Genomic DNA, 23,578 nt, shown 5'->3' with positions numbered 1-23,578 from the left:
TGATAACAAGCATCAGTAACCTTTTCATGGTGTCTTTTCACAGGTCAGCTCTGATGGGGTCTGGGCCTCTTAATTCCCTTTTACACACTGAAATATCACACACACACACAGTCACACACAGTCACATATGGCAGCTGTCCAATACAAACACAATCTGTTTCCCTTAAAATGATCATTGAAACTCAATTTTAACTATTTAGGGAAACCCATGGCAAATTTAAAAAAAGGAAATTAATATAAAAGTTCAAAAGTTAAAAGAAACTACTGATTTAAAATAGTTTCACAATCAATCTTTGTTTTTCTGTTTCATTGATATTTAACATGTTTACAGTGATATGAAATCCTCAGAGAGCCCTGTGCAGATTTTCAATATAATTTGACATCACAATTCCACTGGAGAGACTGAGTATTATTTGATAAATATGAGATGGAGAATCACTTCTGGAAATGCTAAGGCTCAATTTCCTGTCTAACAGGAAATGAAGCTGCCACAAAGTTGGGAAGAGACACATTTGATTATTCTGAATAAACTAAATATTTCTCTCTCTCTTTCTTTCTGTCTGTCTGTCTTTGTTTCTGTCTCCCCATATCTGACTTTATCTCTTCTTAGCCTTCATCCCCCACCTCCTCGTCCTGATCCGTCCCCACAAATGCACACACTCTTACACACACATACCACCTGAGGTGATTCCCACAGAATTAATAACTCTCCCAGGAAAGTAATAAAAGGAAATCCAGCCCCCCCTCTTTGTCCATATTTGGCCATTTCCTGACAGCTCTAATTAACCAAGTCCTTTATGCTTCTATACCTGACATTTGATTGGCTGGGGGGCTGGCCTCGTTAAGAACAGTTTTAAATTAACAGATGAAATTAGATTGGAGATTACTGCAGATATGCTTGACAAGGTTAATTAAATGACCAGTCATGAGGGGCTTGTTTTAAATCCAACGTCACCGACAGATTCAGAGCTGATATAGTTTGTTACACCACAGTTTCTGTCTGCTCCCCGTTTTCCAAAGTAGCTTTGACTCTTGGGTAAGTCATGGTAGCATGTTCAACTGAACATGTTAACTCGATTACTGTAGACATATGAGACTATCTCTGAGAGGTCATTAGCCTCTACTGGATTCAATACTGCATTTTAGAAGATCTGCCCCTGGGTCAGACTTGACAGGAATTCTGCCTTACTGCTTCACACACACAAAACAGGAAGAGGACAACGTTTTAGCAGTGCATCTGTTAACTTCAGAATGTACACTGGCTGTCATCAAAGCTATCGGTGGTCGTGATTCTTCTTTCACCGCACAGAAATGATACAAGAGAGGTAAAGAATATACTTTTGTGCCCCGAGCCAAATGTTCAGGCTGTGGTCTACCCAACCAACACTTGAGATTATGGAAGTTTAAAGATACGTTACTATTATCATTATTATTATTATTATTATTTGGCTACTTTGGGGCCAAGCTGTAATCACAACAGTGACATATTACCACCTTAACAAGCTGTTATGGCTAACATGTTAGTTACACATCTAGCAAACACAATGCAAAACCAGTTTGATTCCAGTCTTTCTTCGTGTTCTCTCGCCACCTAATGAATGTAAGTCCAATATTCACTTTTAGGTTGGTCTCTGCCAACTCTGCCCTTTATCTGCTACATGCTCCAGTTTGTTCACCAGCTACTTCCTAACTCTGCCAGTCATTTAATGCTGGTCAGGTAGCTTACAATGATCATCAGAGCTTTTTTGCTTTTAACGAGGTTGATGAGAGCGGTTAGACCGGACCCATGAAGTACAGTTTGCTGGCTGGAAAACCAAAACAATGAGCTAAAGATGCTAAAATGCTCTGTAGGGCTCAAAGTTGGGTGCTAATTCTCTGAGGGTTCATCAATGACACCGTTAACAATACACATAGTCATTTGACCCATTGTGATAGATATTGTGTAGTGCAGCTTTAAGTGTAGGGTTAGGATTAGCGTCTGCTGATCACAGAATTTCTACGCATCCTGCAAAGAGACTGTCAGTATCCTGAGGTGATATAATAATAATAAACGGCTCCCCTTTTGTATTTAAACAGGGGTGGCTAAAAATATGAAAAACACTTAATGCAGTCTAATACAATATGACTACAACAGCCACAACTTAAATCAACCCTTCTCTGACAGTGTCAACATGGATTGGACATTGGATTGCATTAGATTGTACCTAATGAAGTGCTAAGTCAGAGTAATTGGAGTCAAAGTTTCTGTTTCATGGTAATTTTGAAAGTTTGGGCTGCTTGCTGCACCCCATGCCAGAAGAGATATTACAAAAAATTACATCTGTGTGTCTAAGCAGAGGCCCCTGGTACCTGTAGTCCAACCCAGGTAAATAATCACCAGCCACCACCGGAAATAAGGACAAAACAGACGAATAGAAATGATAATAGGAATGAGCAGATGGTTATGGCCGTGAGGGTGGTTGGCTGTGAGCTGAATAAAGAAAGGAGAATCAGGAGGAGAGGTAAAATAAAGAATAGAGGAAAGAAAAAGCAAGCGAGCCCACATGAGGTTAGAAGTGCTAATAGTGTTGGTCTCAGTGGTGGTAGTGTGTGTATGTGTTGCGGGGAGGGGGGGGGGGGGGGGTTTCATGACAGAACTGGGTGGCAGGTGATGGCTGATTGACAGCGGTTACCCGAGGGTCCCAAAAACATCCAAGAGTGTTCTACTTCTCCAGCTCAGGGCCAATGGTTAACAAAGTAGACTAAAAGAAGGATTGCATGGAAAATTTAATTTGGTCCCTGAATTGCTTGAGTCATCTGTGGTTTGAACAGCTGTAGGCCTACAAGTGACTGGACAATTTAAATTTTGGATGTGGTTTCAGGCTGTTCCTGTTATTGTAGCATTCCCGGCTGGACAGCTGCAGGTAGACTGGAGAGAAATACTTACAAAGTTTTGATACTTGGTTTTATGTTATTTATGTATCAGAAATATCATGAACCCCATTGTAGCAAAGGTCTAAAATATCTGGATTATCTTTAATATGTCTACGGATTGTTTACTTGAGCTAAATTATTCCATTATGCTTTAATTCTCTTTATCATACCAGCTCTGGTGGGAAACACGGATTCCAGTAAAACAAGCATATCTGGACAGGCAGTGCGAGCCTCCTAAAGCTTAAAAAGATAAATAATTTCACGTTTTTAAAAACATGTCTTTGTGCCTGACTGAATGTTAACACAGAAGGTAGCCCCTTGGATTAGCTATTGTAGCTATTGGATAAGTAATAGCATAGTTTCTTCTTCAAGATGTTTTCTTCCACAGAAATTCAAGAAAACTAAGGCTGTGCCCGAAATGACTCCCTATTTACTATACAGTGCACATATTTACTGTCTGCCATTTGATTTGACGGTACAATTCTGAGTGTGAAAATGTAGTGAGTGTAGCAGCGAATGAGTGAACGAGGGAGTGATAGTGGACACAGCCTGACTGGTGCAATGACTAGTTAACTCGGGTGCACGCACTACAGCCCTTTTCATTAGGATGAGGACAATTATTTAAGTGCTTTGCACACCTACCGAGCACACCTTTCGACGCCTGGATGCAGCATTTTCGTTGCTGAGGACTTTCTCTTCGGCATGACAGCCGAGTTAACTGTTAGCATACTGACAGATTCTCTCATAGTCTGTGACGCTTGCCTATGACTCATGGCCTAGCAACAGCCTCGACAACGTCACTTTGAATGACTGACACACATACTTACAAATCAGCGTTGAATTCAGACGCGTGGTGCTGAGTAGGACTGAGTGCTGAAAACAAGTATTATATTATAATTACTATTTAGATTGTATTGAAAACTGGGACAATTTGGTAGTGAATGTTGAAAACTGAGACATTTGTCAGGACTTGGGACACCCAGCTTGAAACCGGGACAATCCCGGACAAACCGGGATGTCTGGTCACTGTATGGTCAATCGGTGAACTATCGCAAGGGAACGGAGGGAAGAGCACCGTCCCACTAGACAACATAACATTACCTGAAGAAACTGGTGGTTTTCCTGCTCGACAAAGCTGACTGTGAGGGGAAAACCTTTGCTACAAAGGTCAATTGGAAGAAAAGACAGAGACTAAACCAAACTGTCAGCTCTACATATGGTAGGCAACCTCTCTGTCATGCAATACATAAAGTAAAACAGTAAGTAATAAATGGTTGTTATTAATGCAAATGAATTGGCAGCTCATTCAGGTCAGCTGGCAAGTTGCCTCAGAAGTAGATTGCTATGGAATTAGCTGCAATAGCTCATCCAAGGGGCTAATTTCTGTGTTTACTTTTGGCCACACTGAAAGGATTTATGTCAAATCGAACATTATTTGGAAAGCTTTGGGAGGCTCTCTGTTGCACTTGTTTTGTCCACCTTTCCTCAACAGAGGTGGCGATTGGATTTTAGGCCATTAGAATTAAACCCAGGTTGGAAAATACCAGAGTACTTTATTTAAAGTGATCTCTTTGAGGAAACCTGTGTTGAAGCAACTCCAAGAGCAGTATTGCCCTTCAAAGTTGTGCAAAAGCTTGCTGTGTATCACTGTCTTGAGGTCATAAAACCCTTTTTTAAGTCTAAGATGAGCAACGTTGTCCATTGTGGCAGCTGAGTTGAGTGTAAGAGACCTCTTAACCTCCATTACACATCTAAAAGTAATAGAAACAAACTATTCCACTTAAGATCCCTGTTTGGCTTCTCTCCTCTTGCTCCTGCTCCCTCAACTGTTGAAGGTGTGAAAATGTTAAGAGGGGCAAAGAAGTGCTGCCCTCAGAGACTGAACACAGACATGCCAACAAAGGCACATGCACATATATCATGAATGAATGCAGAGACACGGAGGCCGAAGAAGAAAGGATTATATTGCTACCACGAGAGAAAGTATGCATGATTAAGACACACACTTTCTTGTATAGGCCAGCACACGTGAATGCATAATCCACAACGATAAATAAATAAAATAATAATTGCGTCTCAGTTAGTGCCTCATGACGATCAGTAGCTGGAGGTTTGGTTTTATCCACAGCCAAGGAAAGTCACTGAATTTGAGAAAGTCTCTGGGGAAGTCGAGGATTATCAGGGGATTATACAAAAACGAGTAACTGTACACAAATATATCAGAATGTGGTTTATACATTTATCTAATCAAATGGTGGTTTGCAGTTGTTTTTCTCTTCAGCAGCCAAACCAGAGTAGAAACCACTTAGCTTTAAGAACTTACATGAAGCTTGAAAGTCCTTTAACTAGGGAGGAAGCACATTTTTGGGTTCTAAAAGTGCTCTCAGACCTACTTATGGACTCCACTTCCTCCTATGAGTTACATTTGAATGAAGCTACTTAGCCTTCCCCCACTTTGTGGGGACTGTTGCTCTGACAGCATGATGAGGTGGGGGATAAACGGCAACAGTCCTGGAAGAAGCAGAGAATGTATTCAGATGCCCTACCAGTTCTTACAGGAGTTGTTGCAACCAACATTGACTACTTGAATACCTATACTATACCACATAGTGGTTAAACCCATTCGGAAGAACAGGAAATTTGGCATCACTGATGAACCTTATAAAGACTTTACAAGCTAAAGTTATGGGAGAGACTGACACACATTCATTTGAGCCAAATTTCAAATTTAGACCCATTTAGGGGCCCGAATCAATGGTGCCGGTCGTCGAGCCGGACAGAGTCTGCAAGTATGTGGCAGCACATTGGCGGAGCAGATCAACGGAAAAATGAAGAGTGCGGTGGAAGAACAGCTGAAAGAAAATGTACAGAGAAGTGGTCACAGATAAGATGAGGTAAGAGGGTGAGGAGAGATTGGCTTTTTTATAACACAAGCACCAACACAATGAGCTGCAGCCTTTGCCGCAGGCACTCGACAAACAGGACCTGCTCGTTTATGGCTGGAACTCATCGTATGAAAACAAAAAACGATTAAAGACCGCGAAAACTCAAAAGCCCACAAAAAGGTCAATCCGTGAGTAATCAGTAATTACGTTGCTCTTATGTACGTTGTGTCTTTATGCTTTATCTTTATCTTTATGTTTTATGGCCAGTTGAAAAATATTTTGGCTGGTAAATGTATTGAGTTTACCAGCCATTGACAGATACCAAAAAGTACATTTTGGACCCTGCACTCAAGTCATTAATCATTTCAGTCTCATACACACACACACACACACACACACACACACACACACACACACACACACAGTGGTCTTGGTTAGGTAGACTTTCAAAGGGGATTTCTACTTAATAAAAATCCAATTCTTGCTCCACAGGATCCTGATCCCACAGAGAGAGTGAGAGTTTGAAGAAGAGAGAGGGAGAGAGGAAAGACAGCAGGAGAAATAATTAGACAGTGATGGAGACGCAGAGATCACAGTGTACCAAACAGTGAGGATGGCTTTTTTTTTTTTTCCAGAAACATGGATTTTGAAAAGCACTTCCATTAGAAATAAATTCTAAACCTCAGATTTACTGGTTCACTGTTCAAAACTGTGTTGAATGAATCATAAAATAACCAAGACACAGCTGAAGTGCTTGACTTTGTGTGTCTTTGGGTGTCTTGCTGAAACTGGATCATTTTTGCCTTTTTGCAGTGATGGCCATTGTTCTTTGCAATTTGACCAAACGGTTAAGGCTCCGTAAGTCACACTTCAGCTCATTGTTTTTCGGCCCGCAACATTACTGTTTTGGTTCAGTCTCACAGCTCTCACCAACCTTGTTTCCAGCAGCAGCAGGAAGCTGTTTTGGGCGAAAAATGGCTCAGATGAACCCATTGTACGATAGCTGCTCAGACAAAAGTTAGCGACTAGCTGGTGAATATAGTGAGATATTCAGATTCAGATATAAAGAGCCAGAGGCAGAGGTAGAGGAAATATTGGACTCAATGGTAATGTCACTCCATGTCTGCTGGATGTGTAAACCAACATGTTTGCCACAAAAACTTTATAAGGCTATATGTCTTATATAAGGCTATATGTGTGTTTACAGCTTGTTATACTGCCCCCTAGTGGCCAAACGGTCCTCTAACGCTGCTTTAAACTTTGCAATGTTTGCTCGAAGAGATTCTGAGCAAACCATACAATGACTTGCTCACCACCTGTTACCTAATACACTGTGTGTGTATAGAGACAGCGGTAGCAGTGGTTTTAAATTGTTTTATTTTCTTGCACGATATCATTATAATAGCTACAACGTTAATAGCATTACAAAAGCGTAAAAATAAAATAGTGATGACTCTTTTTATCCATGTTTAACTGTTTCCTCGGATGTTTGCCACATTTGTCAAAAAAAACAAGAAACACAGCAAACGTTATATACACACACACACACACACACACACACACACACACAGGCTTTAACAGTACTTGACCCGGGGGAACAATACCAATGGTTCAATTTCCCTGCCAGTATCTCCGTGGCCTGCGCAGGGACTTAAACCATTGACCTTGCAGTCTCAAGCTCACTTCTTACAGACGTGAGGTTTTTCTTGCTGCTGTTATCGTTGCTCATGAAAACACAGTGAAACAGATGTAAAGGTGACCGTCTCACCTCCATCAAACACCTTTCCCACCCTCTTCATCTCCACTTACTCGAGCTCCCCTCCAGCCTCTCCCTCTCCATCAGTCCCTCCTCCTCCATCAAGGCTGCAAACAAAAGCTGATTACCATATTCATGAGGCCGCCGGATGACAAATGAAAGTGAGAGCAAAAGAAAGAGCAAAACGCATTCTTTATCGCGCTTTCATCGCATATCGATCATCCTTTCCCCTGCAATTATTTTCTCAATCCCTTCGATGCTATGTCTTCTACCTCTTTCACTGTCCCTCTGTTCTCTCTCTCATGTCTATCAACAGCCTGTTTATATCAAGGCACAGACGACAGATTTGTGTGTGTGTGTGTGTGTGTGCGTGTTTGCACATCATGACACTGATAGAAAGGCTAAACACGCTGTACTATATTATGTAGTCTGATGTTTTGTGTCTCGTATGTGTGTGTTGTGAGTGAATGGAGAGAGCGATGAAGACAAAAACGTTGTGTGTGTGTGTGTGTGTGCTGACAGTGATAAAGAGCCAACTCAGATACTCCCACAATGCAAAAGTCTTATTGGCTGGGGTGTGTGTGTGTGTGTGTGTGTGTGTGTGTGTGTGTCCCGCCTTACTTCCTACCTCCCTTCCTAATTCAGCCCTTTCTCACTTCTCTGTTTTCGTCTTTTCTTCTTTCTATCCACCTCTCTTCTTCCCCTCCTTCTGTTCTATTGTACCTTTTCACCTGTTCTTTGCTACCTGACAATTGGCTAAACTCCTCGCCTGAGCAGCAAATGTCCAATCATACTACAGCGACTGTAACTAGCCCCGCAGGCCTGCCAGGCTTTGGATTCCTCCACATTCTGAAGAGCGATACACAGCATTTAAAGAGTTTGGAGGGGGTTTGGAGGGTCCTGCCTTTTAGCCTTTTCCAAAACCAAAAATACAAGAACAAACGTGTAAGGAATGGATTATCTGTGTTTATCTGCTCTAACTTTATCTGCAAATGTTAGCATGACCAGCTAACTAGCTTGCTAGGCTGGGTATTGAGTTCTGCAGGAATAAGTCCTAAAATCCGGAAATCAGTTTACACTTCCTGTTCCCTCGTTTGGAAGTCAGTGGGTTCTTTGAATGGGTTTTTGGTGCCTGAAATAAGGTCTGTGGTTGTCTTGCACTTTCTGCTTTCCACCCTTCCCTTTTCTAGTTCGCTCCTGCAGGAAAAGAATAATCCAATATAAGGACAATTCAAAAAGGAAGGAAACCTTCTTTCCTTCCCTCCTATTCCACTTTCTTTCTTTTGTTCCCTATTGTCTTTTATTCTGCACTGCCCCCTTAATCCATCTTTGACCTTCTCACTTATTTTCATTTATTTCTAAGCACCAATTTTTCAGGTTTTGTGTAGAAAAGGTTTATATCACCCTTAATTGGGCAAGCGAAAATAAATGAATACATCATTGTGTATTATTATTGCAGACAATTTGACACTTTGGAGCCATTGTGCTGCATTACATGCCTAACATGCCTTGGGATGACTAACAACTGCAAGCACAACCAGAGTCTCTCTCACGGATGAAAATCTGAAAAAATAAAGACCTTTGTTGCATTCATTCCGTCCCGCACCCCTCCCACCTCACGTTATCTCTCTTTGACAGTTTGAAAGGGAATAATGACATGACGCATCACCATTTTAAGGCACATGAATGGAAAGACTGAATGAGCTGAAAGAGAAAGACAAAGGGACAGTTCGAGATATAGAGAGCGGCGGAGGGAAGACAGGCAGATGGAGGGAAAGTGAGATGGAGGCAGACACCTCGCAGGGACGGACGGAGACAGACGAGGAGAGATAAATGTGACGGGGGAGAAGAAGACAGAGACAGACAGAGAAAGAGAGACAAGAGGGGAGAAAGAGGGAAAGACAGAAAGCCTGCCTCCTTATCTTACCCTGCCTTTCACAGCCAACCTCACGCTGTCACCTAATACTACTGTGTGTGTGTGTGTGTGTGTGTGTGTGTGTGTGTGTGTGTGTGAATTTCTGAAGGTATATCTGAACATGTTTTTCCTGTCTGTGTGCATGTATGGACTAAAGTAGGGCTGCACAATCATATAAAACAGAGAAAAGCAGAAAGTTCTTACATTTGAGAGGCTGGAAGCAGCTAATGCTGGGCATTATTGCTTAATAAATGACTTAAAATATTAATAGAATATTAAAATGAATGTTGTCAGTTGACTAACTTCGGCGATAAATAGTCTCAGTCCCAGTCTCAAGGTAGTGTTTGCATCTGTCCACTGTGTGCATCAATGTGTCTATTATTATATATATATATATATTATATATAACTATTTCTAGATATGTGTGTGCTTGTGTGTTGATTTCCATGTTTAATGCCCACATCTCTTGCCACATACATGCTTGTGCCAGTGTGTGTGTGTGTGTGTGTGTGTGTGTGTGCACCTGTATGTGATTTCCATGAAGGCTATTTATTCAATCTCCCACATGACTTGGGGTGTCGCCAGCATATAGGCATCGACAGCTGAGGTCTAAGAGTTACGCCTGCCAGGTAGAGTTCGCTCATTCACATACACATGCCCACACACTAACACAGACACAGTGCAGTTTAGTTAGCTTGAGTGTGCTGGAGACAGGTGTGTATGTGTGACAGTGAGGGTCATCTATATGTTGGAATCAGGGAAAAACGGATAAAGCCACTCAGAGTAACAGAGGATGGTAGATGGTAGAGGGGCCCCTCTAAAGCAGGCTAATTAACACGTCATATCTCGTTTGTTTAATATGTACAGACGTTTTAAAAACTACATGTTGTAGTTTTCAAGGGGGTTATGTGTGGGACTATTTCTTGGCCGGGTACAGTCACTCTCCATTGGTTGCCTAGCAACATCGCAATGATGACAAGACTCGCCCAGCCAAGAAATAGTCCAGCACATACAGTAACCCACTGTAAAATATGCAGTATACTGTTGTAGGGGGTGTTGATTCAACTTCATTTTGGGAGGATTCAGTTTGGGGTGCTGTTGAACTGTATTGTGTTATATTAAGTCTAATATACCTTATTGATATAAATGGGATGGACTAAATATTGGAAAACACATTAAATTGAATCAACAGCTCTCTCAAAAAACTATAACCTTCATGAAGGTAAGGTTTTATTGCAGGACTGTTGTATTAGACTGCGTTAGTTTTATATATGTGTACCTAATAAACTGGCAACTGAGTGTACAAACACTTTCTACGACCTCTTGCATGTTTCAGTATATTGAAGCATTTATAATGTTGGAATGAATACTGAGCAGTCCTAATGATGACAACGTGCGCATGAAGCAGTGATGATTCCTGCCACGTCACCTTTGGAGGCTTCCCATTGGCTGATTCAGCTCTTGAGGGAGGGCATGAGTGTATTCTTGATTTTCTAACACACAGGAGTCACTGCAGTCAGCATTTAAGAATCACACTTCAACTTTGGAAAGTTTTACGTTTAGCTTCTTAACGCAAAGCTTCTCGGTCTGACTTTTTGCAAGTCAAGTCAAGTCAGTTGCTCCAAATTTTGTGACTCATAAGTCAAAGTTCAGGACCATTCTCAAGTCAATGTCTTCCAGGTATCAGGAGGCGTTGCACTCACGTAAACACAGCAACGTGCTGAGGTGATGGAAAGAGTGAAGAGTGAAAATAGAGGAGTCCATGGAGTCTGGGGTCAAACACTGGAGGAGTGTTTGGATTGGAGGGAGAGATGAGAGAAACAATTAGCTTCACTTCAATTAGCTGAGCTTCATTGGCTTTAAATATGACTGACATTCAGGTCTGAGAGCGTCAGTGAGACGAATCACTAACAGTAAATGATGAACCTCAGTGATTTGTTGAGCTTGTGACGAATGAAAGGAACATTTGACTTACTAGGTATTAAATCAAATTGTGTTTAATTCATTAAGTCATATCACAATTCGTCATGCATGAGTTCGGTGCATTTCCGTCAAACTGCTTGTAAATTCACATTTGTTTTCACTCAGTTTCACCCAGTCTGCCTCCATCAGTCAGCTTTGTCACTTCTATTCTTCTGGCTCACACTAAGAAAAACTGGCGAGTCATTGCTTAAGTTGTGACTAATGAATGAGTTAAATGTGCAATTTAACAGAATCATCTCAGGTTAATGACGTTGTTTTTTTGTGGATGAATCAAATAACTTGATGAGTCATGCCTTTAGTTTTCAATCCACACTCTTTGACTTGCGGTTCCGCTCCTCGTATCACCCTGATTGCAAACAGTGCATGAAAGTTCAGAATGAGTTTAATCAGAAACAAAAATGTCAGTAAATGTATCAAGACACATGAACCCCAGCTGTGTTTATTAAGGCAGAATTAATAATATGCTCCCATTAGCCCAAGAGTGGACCTGTAGCGCCAACACTGAAGTTACTGCTTAGTTAAAAATACAAGTCCTCCAATAAATGCATCTGACATTTAGATAATGCATTTATTCTGAGCCGTTTCCAGACTTTCTAAGCTGCTAATAGTACTGGTAACATTGCACTTGTGACAATGCAGGCTTTTAAAGGCTGAATTTATCAGGGGATGTGCAAATAACTCCTCGAGCACCGTTAGTCTTTCTTTCTGAATTTTTTATTTTTTTATTTTTTATGATTATATCACGAATCAATCTTTAATCATAACTCTTTTTGTCTGTCTATTGCCTGTAGCCAACATCAGTATAATAACAACGAGCATAATGAATTGTGTTTATAACCCACAGCATTACAGAATAATGAGAGAAGCAGCGGGGGGGGGGGGGGGGGGGGGGGGGGGCAGAGAGGAGAAGAACAAATCTGAATAAAACAGAGGAGAAAAGGAAAGAGAGAGAAAGAATAAAGGGACAGACAAGAGAAGGAAAAATGAACAAGTGAACGTGGAGAAGAGGACGAGAGGAGAAAAAGAGGAAAATGAACAACATGACTGTGGTTGCTGATGGAAATCTCCCTCAGGTTAAAACAAGATGATAATTAAAAATGTACTGCAGGGTCACACTGTGACTGTGTGTGTGTGTGTGTGTATGTGTCTTACTGTGCAGTCTTTATTGGTGTAGATGGGTTTGTGCGTGTTCGTGGGGGGTGGGGGTGGGGGTGGGGGGCTGCAGTGGCCATTAAAAGGTGTCCCTGCTGCAATCAGTGTACAGAGGCCTTAGGGCCTATTTGTTGCTACATCAATCTGGAGTTAATGGAAACACACAACACACAAACACACTCTCGTACACATATCCAAACAAATTTTCTGCCTACAGTGCTAACACTGTCAGAGAGACCGCTGAACAGCAGGAAACACACACGTAAGCACGCACATATGCACTTGAACACACACACACACACACAGCTGGCAAGGAAGCCAGCCAACCGGCTCCACAGCAGAACACAACACACACTCTTTAGTACACCAGCTTAGCCTACTGAGATCCCTTCAATTTTTTAATTCCTGTCTCCTTATTTCTCTCTTAGATTTCTTTATCAGACCTTTCTTGTTGTTATCAAAACAGCTTTTTGTTCATATTCCCAACAGAAACCTGATTTCCTGTTGCTTTCATGCTAACAGGGCTAAAATGACATTCTTTGAGGTTGATGTAAGTTGTCAATCCAAACATCCTTTACTCTCAATCTGAAAATCGCACAGTGAAGACGAATCAAAGGGAAAAGACTACATTTGAAAATGTCATGTTTTTTTTTAACAGCAGATAAGGCAGTGCTGTAGCCAGTCCTGTGTGAGCTCTGGAAATGTTTTAGCACAAAGTAAATTGGATAAAGTGCATAAGTCACTGTTAATCGCTGACTAGAGGAGATAAAAGAACAAAAAGGCAGCAGGACAGGAATGAGTGGAGCACAGACTGATAGAGAGCAGCAGAGCAGGGCTAGTGCTAACAGAGGCACCATCTTTCAACCGTCTGACCCAAAACACCAAACCCCCACCAGCTCCAGGGCTGATAGTCTGTAGCTGAAACTACCTGCCGATTGAGAGATGTGCTTTCCCCGCAGCGTTCAGTAAAATATCACCATCAAGCCCCCGGAAACAGCAGCAGGTGGTGGGGTGCTTCTGGTATAGTGGCCACAGTCATAATTGCAGTTCAAGTAATGCCCACTGGCCCCATAAGACTTTTACCACAAACAACTTCTTGAAACACGGTATCCATTTCATTCCCTTTGATGACGCTATAATCCATGATAGTTACTCATAATAATTGTTTAATCTAGTTCTAGTTATGTTGATTATTTAAATAATCCCTCACTCACCTTTGCAGACGTTTTAGAGCGTGTTTCAGGTCATAGTTTTGGTTTTCAAACCCTCAACTGTGCTGTGTTTTGCTCAGTCGCACAAGCCTCCTCAGCATTGTGTTTCGGGCGCAGCAGGCAGCAGTTTTCAATTAAAAACCTCTGATAAACCCACTGCGAGTTAAAACAGCAGGTTAGAGACTAGCTGGTGAACATAGTGGAGCATTAAGTAGCTTAGAAATACCTTTTTTTCTGAGGACTGGTGGAGACCAAAACAGAGCAAAAAGGAGAGGAAATATTGGACTTAAAGGAATCGGGTGGCGTTACAGTGTGTTTCTGCTGCCCCCAAGTGAGCTAAACAAATCAATATTGCAGGTTTAATATAACAAAATAGTGAGTCCATAGCTAGTTCATATCATTTCGACATTAACTGTTCAGAACACTTTACCACATTTACTACTTGGGGTCAATATTTCCATGTAGAAAACCTTTAGCCCAGAGCCAGTAGAGCATTTGACATCAGTCCATAGCAGATATTCAGAGTTGGCAGATAGAAAAGAGGCACCTCTGCCATGCACTGGGTTAAGGTGGATTTATAGTTGTCCCTTAAGAGTCTTTAGGGTAGCTTCGTAGCCTATGTACATATGCACGTCAGCTTTGGCTTAGTCTTAGGGATAGCTGATGCACACTTCGTCTAAATGTAACTAAACATTGGGGCTATGAAAGCTATGGAGACGGGACCGCAAGAGCTGTGGTTGGTCAGCTTGGGCTGCTCATGTGTTTCTGATGCTGATAGAGATGATTGAGATTGAAGAGAGCATAAGCAAGCTAAAGAAAGGTTTGGTAGTCTGCTCTCTTTCAGAAACACACATCACAACACAATGCCGAAGTATAAACCTAAGCTGAAGGTATTGTTTGCAGGCTCCCGTTAACCACGTGCATTCAGTGAAATTCCGGCTTCAGCCTTCATTTATGTCTGAAGGTCACACTAGAGTGGCACTTGAGCTGACCCCTTCTGTTGTGGCAGGGCAGACATTGAAGTGTGCATGGTAGTGTCCCAGTAGGGCACACAGACATGAAAAAACACCACAGAAATGAGCACTTTGCACCAAAGATGGTGACTGCAGCATTGGTCCTTACCAGGCGTGATCTCTATCACCGTGTCTTGTCTCTCCAGGGGGAAAAGGACCTTTGGAGGCTGAGTGGTCTGGAGAGCTGAGGGAGAGAGGGAGAGAGATACAGGGGGAAGGTTCATTATCAGGAGTGTGTTTAAACTAATGACCTTTGGTCTGGTGGACACACATATTATTGGCTCATCATTCCCACATGACAAACACACATTCATTGTATCCATCCAACTATTAATATGAACGACAGGCTTGAAGAGAAAAAATGATGGGACGCTAGTTCTTGAAAAGAAATGTTCACTGTGGCAACACACTCCATATTTCAAAAATATGTTTCCAATCAAAACAACTTTGGTGTACCAGCACTTCTGTCAATTGGATAAAAGCACCTGAGGGTCAGAGAGAGTGACAAATAAAGTATGTATAGAAGTGACAACATATAACAAGGTAGGTCCATGGTTTGGGTTTGCCTGAAAAACAGTTGCAATGTGGCTGCAGCTCCACAGTACACTGTTTTGTAAGGAAAGGCCCCGGGAGAGTGCTGGCCTTTGCTCTACCAGTTGATCACTGCCCTGCAGCATCACAGGGCCAAATACAAAGAGACTGGAGCTCGTCTCACAGCTCGTCTCTCACCCAGCGTTTTCCATACACAGGCTCTACTTGGCAGCCCACCCGGGTAGAGCAAGACCCACCCAGGTATATAAAATCCGAATTCCAATTTTTTTCCCAATCATAATGCACACTGATCAGCGGACCTTCAGCCCCCTTAAAGCACGAATTTTACCGTTTTGGCACCACTTGTTGTCTATCAGCTGTAGCATTAAGGCTGCACAATTAATCGAATATTAATCTTGATCATGATTTTGGCTTCCCACGATTAAATGAACATGATCAACTGCGATATTGGTGTTTAAAATGCGTGCTCCGCTCATAAAAAACTCAACAAAAAACAACATCAATAATCATGATCTCAGTATAATCGTGATTATCATTTTGGCCATAATTGTGCAGCCCTATGTAGCATGCTAGTCGGCTTAGCCAGGTTAGTCAAGCTCATGTAGTGTCGCTGCCCCTGAATGGCAAACACAAATGAGAGACCAGAGCTGGAGGATCCTCCCTTGACATTTAGATCCACTGTATGAGAGCATCACGGTTTGTCAAAGTGAAAATGCATGTGCATGTTAGTCAGTGTGTCTGCCCTGTATAAACTAGCACAAGCTGCAGTTGTTCAGGAATATACTATGCTAGTATTTGAGTGCATTAACTGAAATTATTTTCAGCTTTTTTGTGTTTTCCCCCGCTGTAGGCCTGCCGAAAATGTACCGAACCGTGACCCCAAAACAGATGTACCACGGCGTCACACACTGCACCGTCACACCAGCCAAGTAAATTCTCAACCTGTGGGAAACACTGTCACCTCATGATTTCTTTCTGTCTCTTTTCAGAAAAACAGGGTGATTGACTGACCGCCTTTCAACTCTGATGACCGGCAGACACTCTCTACTTCCACCTGAAACACCTCTCAATTTCACCTCGCTGGACTCTGAACACAGATGCTCTCTGCTGTCCATCACCGATTCCCCTCACCACCTCCGAGTGTCTAATAATCTTCTGACGTGTTTCAGTATTCCCATTCTTCTCTGAAGGCTGTTATAGTACATGCAATTTGCTATGTGTCTCAGACTGAGAAATAGATATCTGGTGTCAACCAATTCCCAATGATCACCTGATGATAATATTCATATACTGATAACATGGCATGGAAGCAGTAGTGAACGTGACTGGATGAATTGTAACAAGCCTTTACTTTTCATCCAGCACCACCATCAGGACAAATTAGTCAAAATGTGTCTAATACTTTGGTTTATGACCAAATACCTACAAAACTAATGCTGTATTTTGTCTTCAGTGCTAAAAGAGATACTTGCTAAACATAAGCATGTCTGCATTGTCGTTGTGAGCATGTTAGCATACTGCCATTAGCACACTGATGTTGGGCGTGGAGCTCAAAGACACCACTGTGCCTCAATACAGCCTCACAGAGCTGCTAGCATTAGTCCAAGTCTTGTTTCATCCACATTACCAAGCTCAAATATATCTGTCACTGACGTAAAATGATCAGCCACTTGGGTTGCAGAGTTGCAATATGTGAAGAGGAAGAAGTTGTTTTAATGTCAGATGTTTTTGGAGGGGAGGCCTGTGCTCAAGCAACAAGATAAGAGGTGCAACCCTTGTAAAAATGCACACTTGCACAGATAGGAAGGTGCAGCACTCTATGTTCTGATAATGAGTCAGTATCCCCCCACTGCTCTCTATTTAAATATTGGTCCACTTGTCTAATATTCCCTGGAGTTGTCTGACACTAACAACCACGCTAACAAAGCTCAGTGTCCATATCAGAGGTAAGTGAGTATGCTAGAGTGTTCGAAGGTGCTTCCACACCTAACACTGTTTTATTACTCTGACTTTCAGAGGAGCTTACTGTGAGTGTCCCATGTTGGCTTAAATGCTCCCTCTGTGACTTTTTTTTTTAAAAATGCCTCTACATAGACATATTTTGCTTTTCTTTTCTTTTCCACCTTGTACTTCATCTTTTTTTTCCCCCAGATAACCCTGTCAATCCCTCTATCTTCCATCCCTCTCTCTGTTTAACTGATGGGACTGATGGTTTCATTTGCATTCTGAAGGGGCCGCTGCACTCTTTTGAGATTAATGAGACAACCCTTCACCTAGACCTGCTCCTCTCCTGTTCCGTCCTCTATTCCCATGCTTTACCTTTCCTCTCTTCTACTCTCCTTTCATTTCCTCTTTGCTTTAAACATCCAGGGTTTTCATATGAATAGTAAAAAGATGTACGGTAGTTGTGGAAATTTGCCATTTCCTTCATTTTCGGTTTGACTTCTCCGTCAGTCCAAATTGATTGTGTTTTTAAGCTGTAATTTCATGACAGAACGTACTTACGCGGCTCTGAGCTGGGTTAAGTGTCATTGTTGTTGGGTGCACACAGGTGCATCTGCCTGCACCTGCCTGGTATTTTGGGGACTCGTTGTGAACTTGACTGCATCAAAGTGAGGAGGAGGCACAGTAGGAGCTATGTCAGCAGTGATTAAGTAGTGGTGCAGTGCGTCTCTCCTACATACATTAGTGTCTTAATCAAGTGGCACGCGCTACAGATCCTACTCAACGAATTGTTCTTTTTGATGTATAGAAAGAAAACTATAATAAAACCATTACCACTGTATGCAGCATTATATTGTACCATTTGGACTTTACTGGACACTTTTTGTCCAACTGTGGTTGTGGTTACACACAGCACTACTGGCCGCAAAATGACCAGAAATCTGCCAAATGCCAAATGCACCAACACCATGTGCCATTAATTCACAAAGCCAACTCTCGCTAGAAGAGAAGGAAAATTGTGTGTGTTTGAGGTCTGTGTAAATGAATAAAAATCTGAATATCAAAAGGTGTGTGGTGAATAGATGATAATGATTGGGTTGCTGTTTACTTTTAGCACACAGCCTTTGAGATCTTTGAACTTTTCATAATGCCCGCCTGTCTTGAAAATTGCAGTATGCTGTTGATGTGGAAATGTGTGTACATGTCTGCATGTGTGTGTGGAGAACGTGCCGTTAGAGAAAAAAGGCATTGGCTGATTTCAAGCAAACAGTCCCAGGAAGTAATGATTCACAGGAAGTAAACACAGAACTTAAATCAGGTACCTGATTCAGGTCCCCTGTCTTTGCGTTTCTACCGTATCTGAGGAGCTGTGAAGATTATGCAAAGCCCCAGCTTGATTTGAGGCACAATTTGCATGCAACAACAACATCGATTACACAAGAACATAGAGTCATTGTGTGGGTCGTTGTGCATGAATGTTGTCGACTGTGTGATGTTTCAATAGATGCTGGAAAGAAGATGTGTAATGGTGGAAAAGGAGATTGAAAATGCCACAAAAGCAAAAGTACCTTTCGACGAAGACGAAGTAGGGAGGATGTGCTGATTTTTTCCCGGTTATTTTTCTGCTTTAGTGTATAACTGGAATGACACAATTAGCAAATGAATCTAAAGCTGCTGGAATCAATATTTTTACAATAACAAATTATGAAATGATGCTGCATAATGTGAAATACGCTGCTAGTAGTGATGAACCAACAGAGAATTATCACAAGTCTGCAGTTTCCCTCAGCTCCCTTAGCTTTTTAGCGTCTTTCAGCTCAATGTTTTGTTTCACAGCATGCAACTGTTGGATGTTAAAGACTGTAAGCTAACTGCCAAGCTGACAGACAAGGTAGCGACTAGCATTCAGCTAAAGAGCCAGATATTTCTCTCACAGTCATCCGATGGACCACAAACACGTCTCCAAACAAATGCTAATGTTGCTAACTGTTTGCTAGCATGTTCTTTATAACGTGAAAAATGTTTGCAGCTTGTTACACTATAGACTATCTGTGCTTAATGGCTATAACATTTCAACAAATTTCCATCCCAAGTTCAAATATTGAGACGAGTGACAACCATTACTTGCACAAAGTCTGAATTAATGCAACATGCAAACTAGACTGTTCCTGGGCCAGTAGAGATTGCAAGCAGAGCAGGGATTTCTGGCATAACTTCACCTACTCCCAAGGTGAATGGAGAAGAGGTCAAAAAGCAACAGTACATGTAGCATAAAGATCAACTTTATTATCAGACCAACAAGTTTCGTCTCAGGGTCATCCATTAGAGAGTGCCACCTCAGAATCACTCTTTGGAGGCAGAGAACTATGGTCCAGTAACCAAAAGTGGAACAACAACTCAGACCTTATTTGATCTACATCCCAATTGTGTGCACTGACCAGACAAACTACTTACCAACACCACATAACAAAGACTCAAACTGCAGCTGTCTCAGTGCAGCGCTCTTTGGGTTTAAAATGGAGATTTGACCTTTTCCAGTTAGGTAGTGCGATGCAGTCCGGCACATTAGGTCAGACAGAGCAATAATCACTAGACAGACCTTAGACAGAGTAGTCAACGTTTGTTTTAGTGCTTATCTCCTACTGCAAATCATTACGGGGGATATATATCTGGCATTTTCTTGAACTCAAAGGTGTGTGTGCATGCGTGTCATCAGATGTGAACTTCATGCCAGAAAGTTCAGAGCGTTTGAAAGTCATTGGAGTAACTTTTCCGTGATTTAAGAACACTGACGCTATCAGAATTGTCCTGATCTGATAATTTCAGCTCACCGGGTGCTCCAAGTAGATTAAAACAAACACTGTCTTATTGCTCTCTTTATCTCCACAGATGAAAACGCAGTTTGTGTGTCAAACCAAATGTGACCTTTTGGAAAGGGAGATTTTCCCATTTCCATTTTGAAATCTGATGACAGTAAGATTCACAACACAGGGAACTTTCCTATTACAGTTTCACACAAGGGGACATTTGTTAACATTTAAAACAATATTCACAGTCATATTGCCATTTTCTCAGCATGATGTGAATTATTCCAGCTCTGTGGCCTAAAATGTTTTGTATTGCAAAATGGAATAACCTCAGCGTTTTAAGGATCACTTCATTTTGACCTTTGCTGCTTTCTGTCCAGTGAAACTACCAAACACTTTCTGTCTCATCTGACCTTTGACACATTGGACTTTTTATTTTGTCACAAGGGGGAGGGTTTTCAAATCTCATTTGAGAGACATTTTGTAGTAAAAACTCACAAGGGCTGTCATAGAAAGCTGTGCACTCAGGCACTCAGGCGAGAAGATGTAAGTACTGTGGCTCTATATTAACTTAGTAGTATGCTGGAGAACGAATAAACAAGGGCCAGTCATAGTTCAGGTTCACAAAAGAAATCACCTCTATGGTTTAAAGTTTGTTTGTTTCTTGTACTTTGCTTTGCATCTTTGAGATCTAGCAAACATGTTGAATGAATTTCTGTCATTTGAATTCAAACATTTTTGGAGAAAAAAAACTGCATTGTTTACCATAATGTTTGCAAGCTTGTTTTTCCTGTATTTTAATGGTGCATTACAGTACCATCTATCAATCAGTGGAATAGGGTGAAAACACTGATAGGTTGCCACCTCGTCAAAACATAGCACTACATGCTTTATAGCACTACTCTCCAGAGGGTACCTTTACAGTGACACTATGTAACTTTTGAATGAAGAGATTACATATTCTTTCTCTTACAAACGAAAAGTTGAATTAATTAGCAATTAATTGCACCCTTGTTTGATTCAATACAATCAGGCCGTATGTGGTGCGAGCTGACTTTAGATCGGCAGACACCATGTAAGTGACAGTGCTGCCTCAGTTTGTTGACTTTTTGACTCTTTTGATTGTAGGTAAGGCAGCAACATAATATAATGTTGTGTACTTGTACTTGTTGTAATGCATAATAGTGCAACATACTGTATTTAATAGGCCAATATTATGTTTAATACACACATATATACACTCCTGTTTTGCAAAGTAAAAAAGTAACTACAACAGTCAAACAACAAAAAATGGATGGAGATGGAGTGAAAAGTACAATATTTTCCTTTGAAATTAAACGAAAGCAAAATAGAAGTAGCTTACAAGAGGTACAAGAACCTCAGAACTGTACTCAAATGAGTAAGCAAACATTTTTGGCTTGGACTAAACTACACTGTCAGCCTTCCTGTTCTCTAACAACAACAGTGAAAAATATCTACATTTTGTGCTGTTCCATGTGCATAATCAGATATTATATTCTGTATATCAAATTGATATGACCTTTTGGGGGAATATGAAATGTCTGGCGGAGCAGAGAAGCGAGAGACATTAATGTTTAGTGCTGATACATCTAGACGTGTATGTCATGCCCTATTCACAGTAAGACTCATTTATTCCTGTCAGAATCCACTCTAATTTGACTTTTCTCTTGGTGCAAATCGGTCACTCTGAAGGTGGAATCCTGAGTATATAGCCAGACGCTTTCTCTTATTATAAGCCACAGTGTCCCATTAGTGAATACTAAGTGAAGCTCTGACATTAAACAGATAAATAAACTAGTGATTTTGTCCACCAGCCGAAAGATAATGTGGCTACTCTGCTTTCCCTGTATGTCTGTCAGTCCTCTCTATGTCATCACTTTATCACTCCATTTCTTTCTGTAGCTTCCATTCAACTTTTTATTTGTGCCTTTATAAAACCGGAGGAACCTAGCACCGGAGCTGAGTAATATATTTGATCATTTTATGCCTGTTTAAGATGTTACAAGTAATTTTCCACCCATCATAGCTAGTTGGTGCTCTGCAGTCACCACTGCCACAATATTTTCACTGAGTGTGTATAAGAATGTGGGTTGTATGTGGGCCTGTGTGTGTGTGTGTGTGTGTGTGTGTGTGCGTGCGTGCGTGCGCGCACAAGTACATCTTCTTTAGTGTGAGCTTTTGTTTGTGTATTTGTGAATCATTCATGTCCTCTAAAAGCATGGGGAGTTAACGTGTGATTAAAAACGTGTGTGTGTGTGTGTTTGTTTATGTGTGTATGCCGAGTGGGCCTGTACACGGGATCTGAGTGGTGGAATGAATGCAAGCCAACCGACTGTACCCACAGATATGCAAATGTGCTTGTGTGGGTGTGTGAACATGTGTGTGTGTATACGCAAGTGTCATTTCCGCATGTGTCTGCATTCATGTTTTTATGTCTTTATCTGTGACGCTGTGTGTATGTGTGTGTGTGTACGTGTGTGTTGTGCATGCATATTTATCCCAATGCTTTCATAGTTTCTATTTGAGTTGTGAGTCAGCTGTCTCCTTTTATGAATGACAGGCGTGTGTGTCAGCGATGTTTTTGAGAGTTTGTTCAGTTAACCGCCTCGCTTTTTGCATAATGAGAACATAGACACAAAGTCATTGATGTGTTTGAGTAGTCCATCAGCTCTTGTGTTTCAGAAAACAGAGGACGCTAATGTTCCTCCCCATCTGATCTAGTCGTGAAAATCTGTAATTTCTACTGAAGGGTATTGCCTGGAGCATGGACCTGATACATGGCTTGATGCAGAGAGAGGCATACACTGTATGCTGCAAGAGATAACATGTTGAAGGGAGAACACTTATTTCATACATGGTCCCAGGGTGTTGAAGACAAAATACAAGACATACAGCATAAAACTAAAAATCCTGAAATCCAAAATGAAATCACCACAAATGAAATAAGAAATGCCGACATCAAAACACCTCAGTCCAACAAGAGCAATTTCATGGCTGAAGTAAAAATGTCATTTGAAATTTCATTATAAATCTGTGAAAAAGTCCTGACTTCTCTGAGCACCTTTCATTTTTAACGATTGAATGTGTACTGAAGGCACCAGTGTAAAAAAAAAGGAGCTTCTGGCAACATTATTTACTTGAGGGACTTGAACGTACACTATTATTAGTATTATAGCTATGCTGAGTAAGTACCATTGTTATCTGGGAGTACTGAGGAGCATATCCATTAATAACATTGTACATATGATAAAGCTTCTGTTGTCCTGAGCTGTCCCTGTACTGATACTCTTCTAAATTCATCACAACCATCGTGAGTTTAGTTGTCAAACCACTGTGCAGAACAGGCATAATCAAAATGGCACTGTATCAATGATGACATGAGAAGTTTCTTAACAGGGCCTTGTTCTGCGAAACAAGTAGTTTACT

The 23,578-nt window shown here is 41.3% G+C and overlaps 1 protein-coding gene across 1 annotated transcript in view; it reads right to left on the bottom strand.

Annotated features, from left to right (window-relative positions):
• il1rapl2 (interleukin 1 receptor accessory protein-like 2) overlaps window positions 1-23,578 on the bottom strand; it is a 293,650-nt gene that overhangs the window by 36,282 nt on the left and 233,790 nt on the right. Inside the window, exon 6 of the mRNA XM_070913223.1 lies at window positions 14,938-15,012. Within this exon, the coding sequence (XP_070769324.1) occupies window positions 14,938-15,012 (75 nt within the window). The remainder of the gene's footprint in view (window positions 1-14,937; window positions 15,013-23,578) is intronic.

Source organism: Enoplosus armatus, chromosome 10, assembly GCF_043641665.1.
Source record: "Enoplosus armatus isolate fEnoArm2 chromosome 10, fEnoArm2.hap1, whole genome shotgun sequence".
NCBI classification, from domain to species: Eukaryota; Metazoa; Chordata; class Actinopteri; order Centrarchiformes; family Enoplosidae; genus Enoplosus; species Enoplosus armatus.
This window is presented reverse-complemented; position numbering and strand designations above follow the sequence as displayed.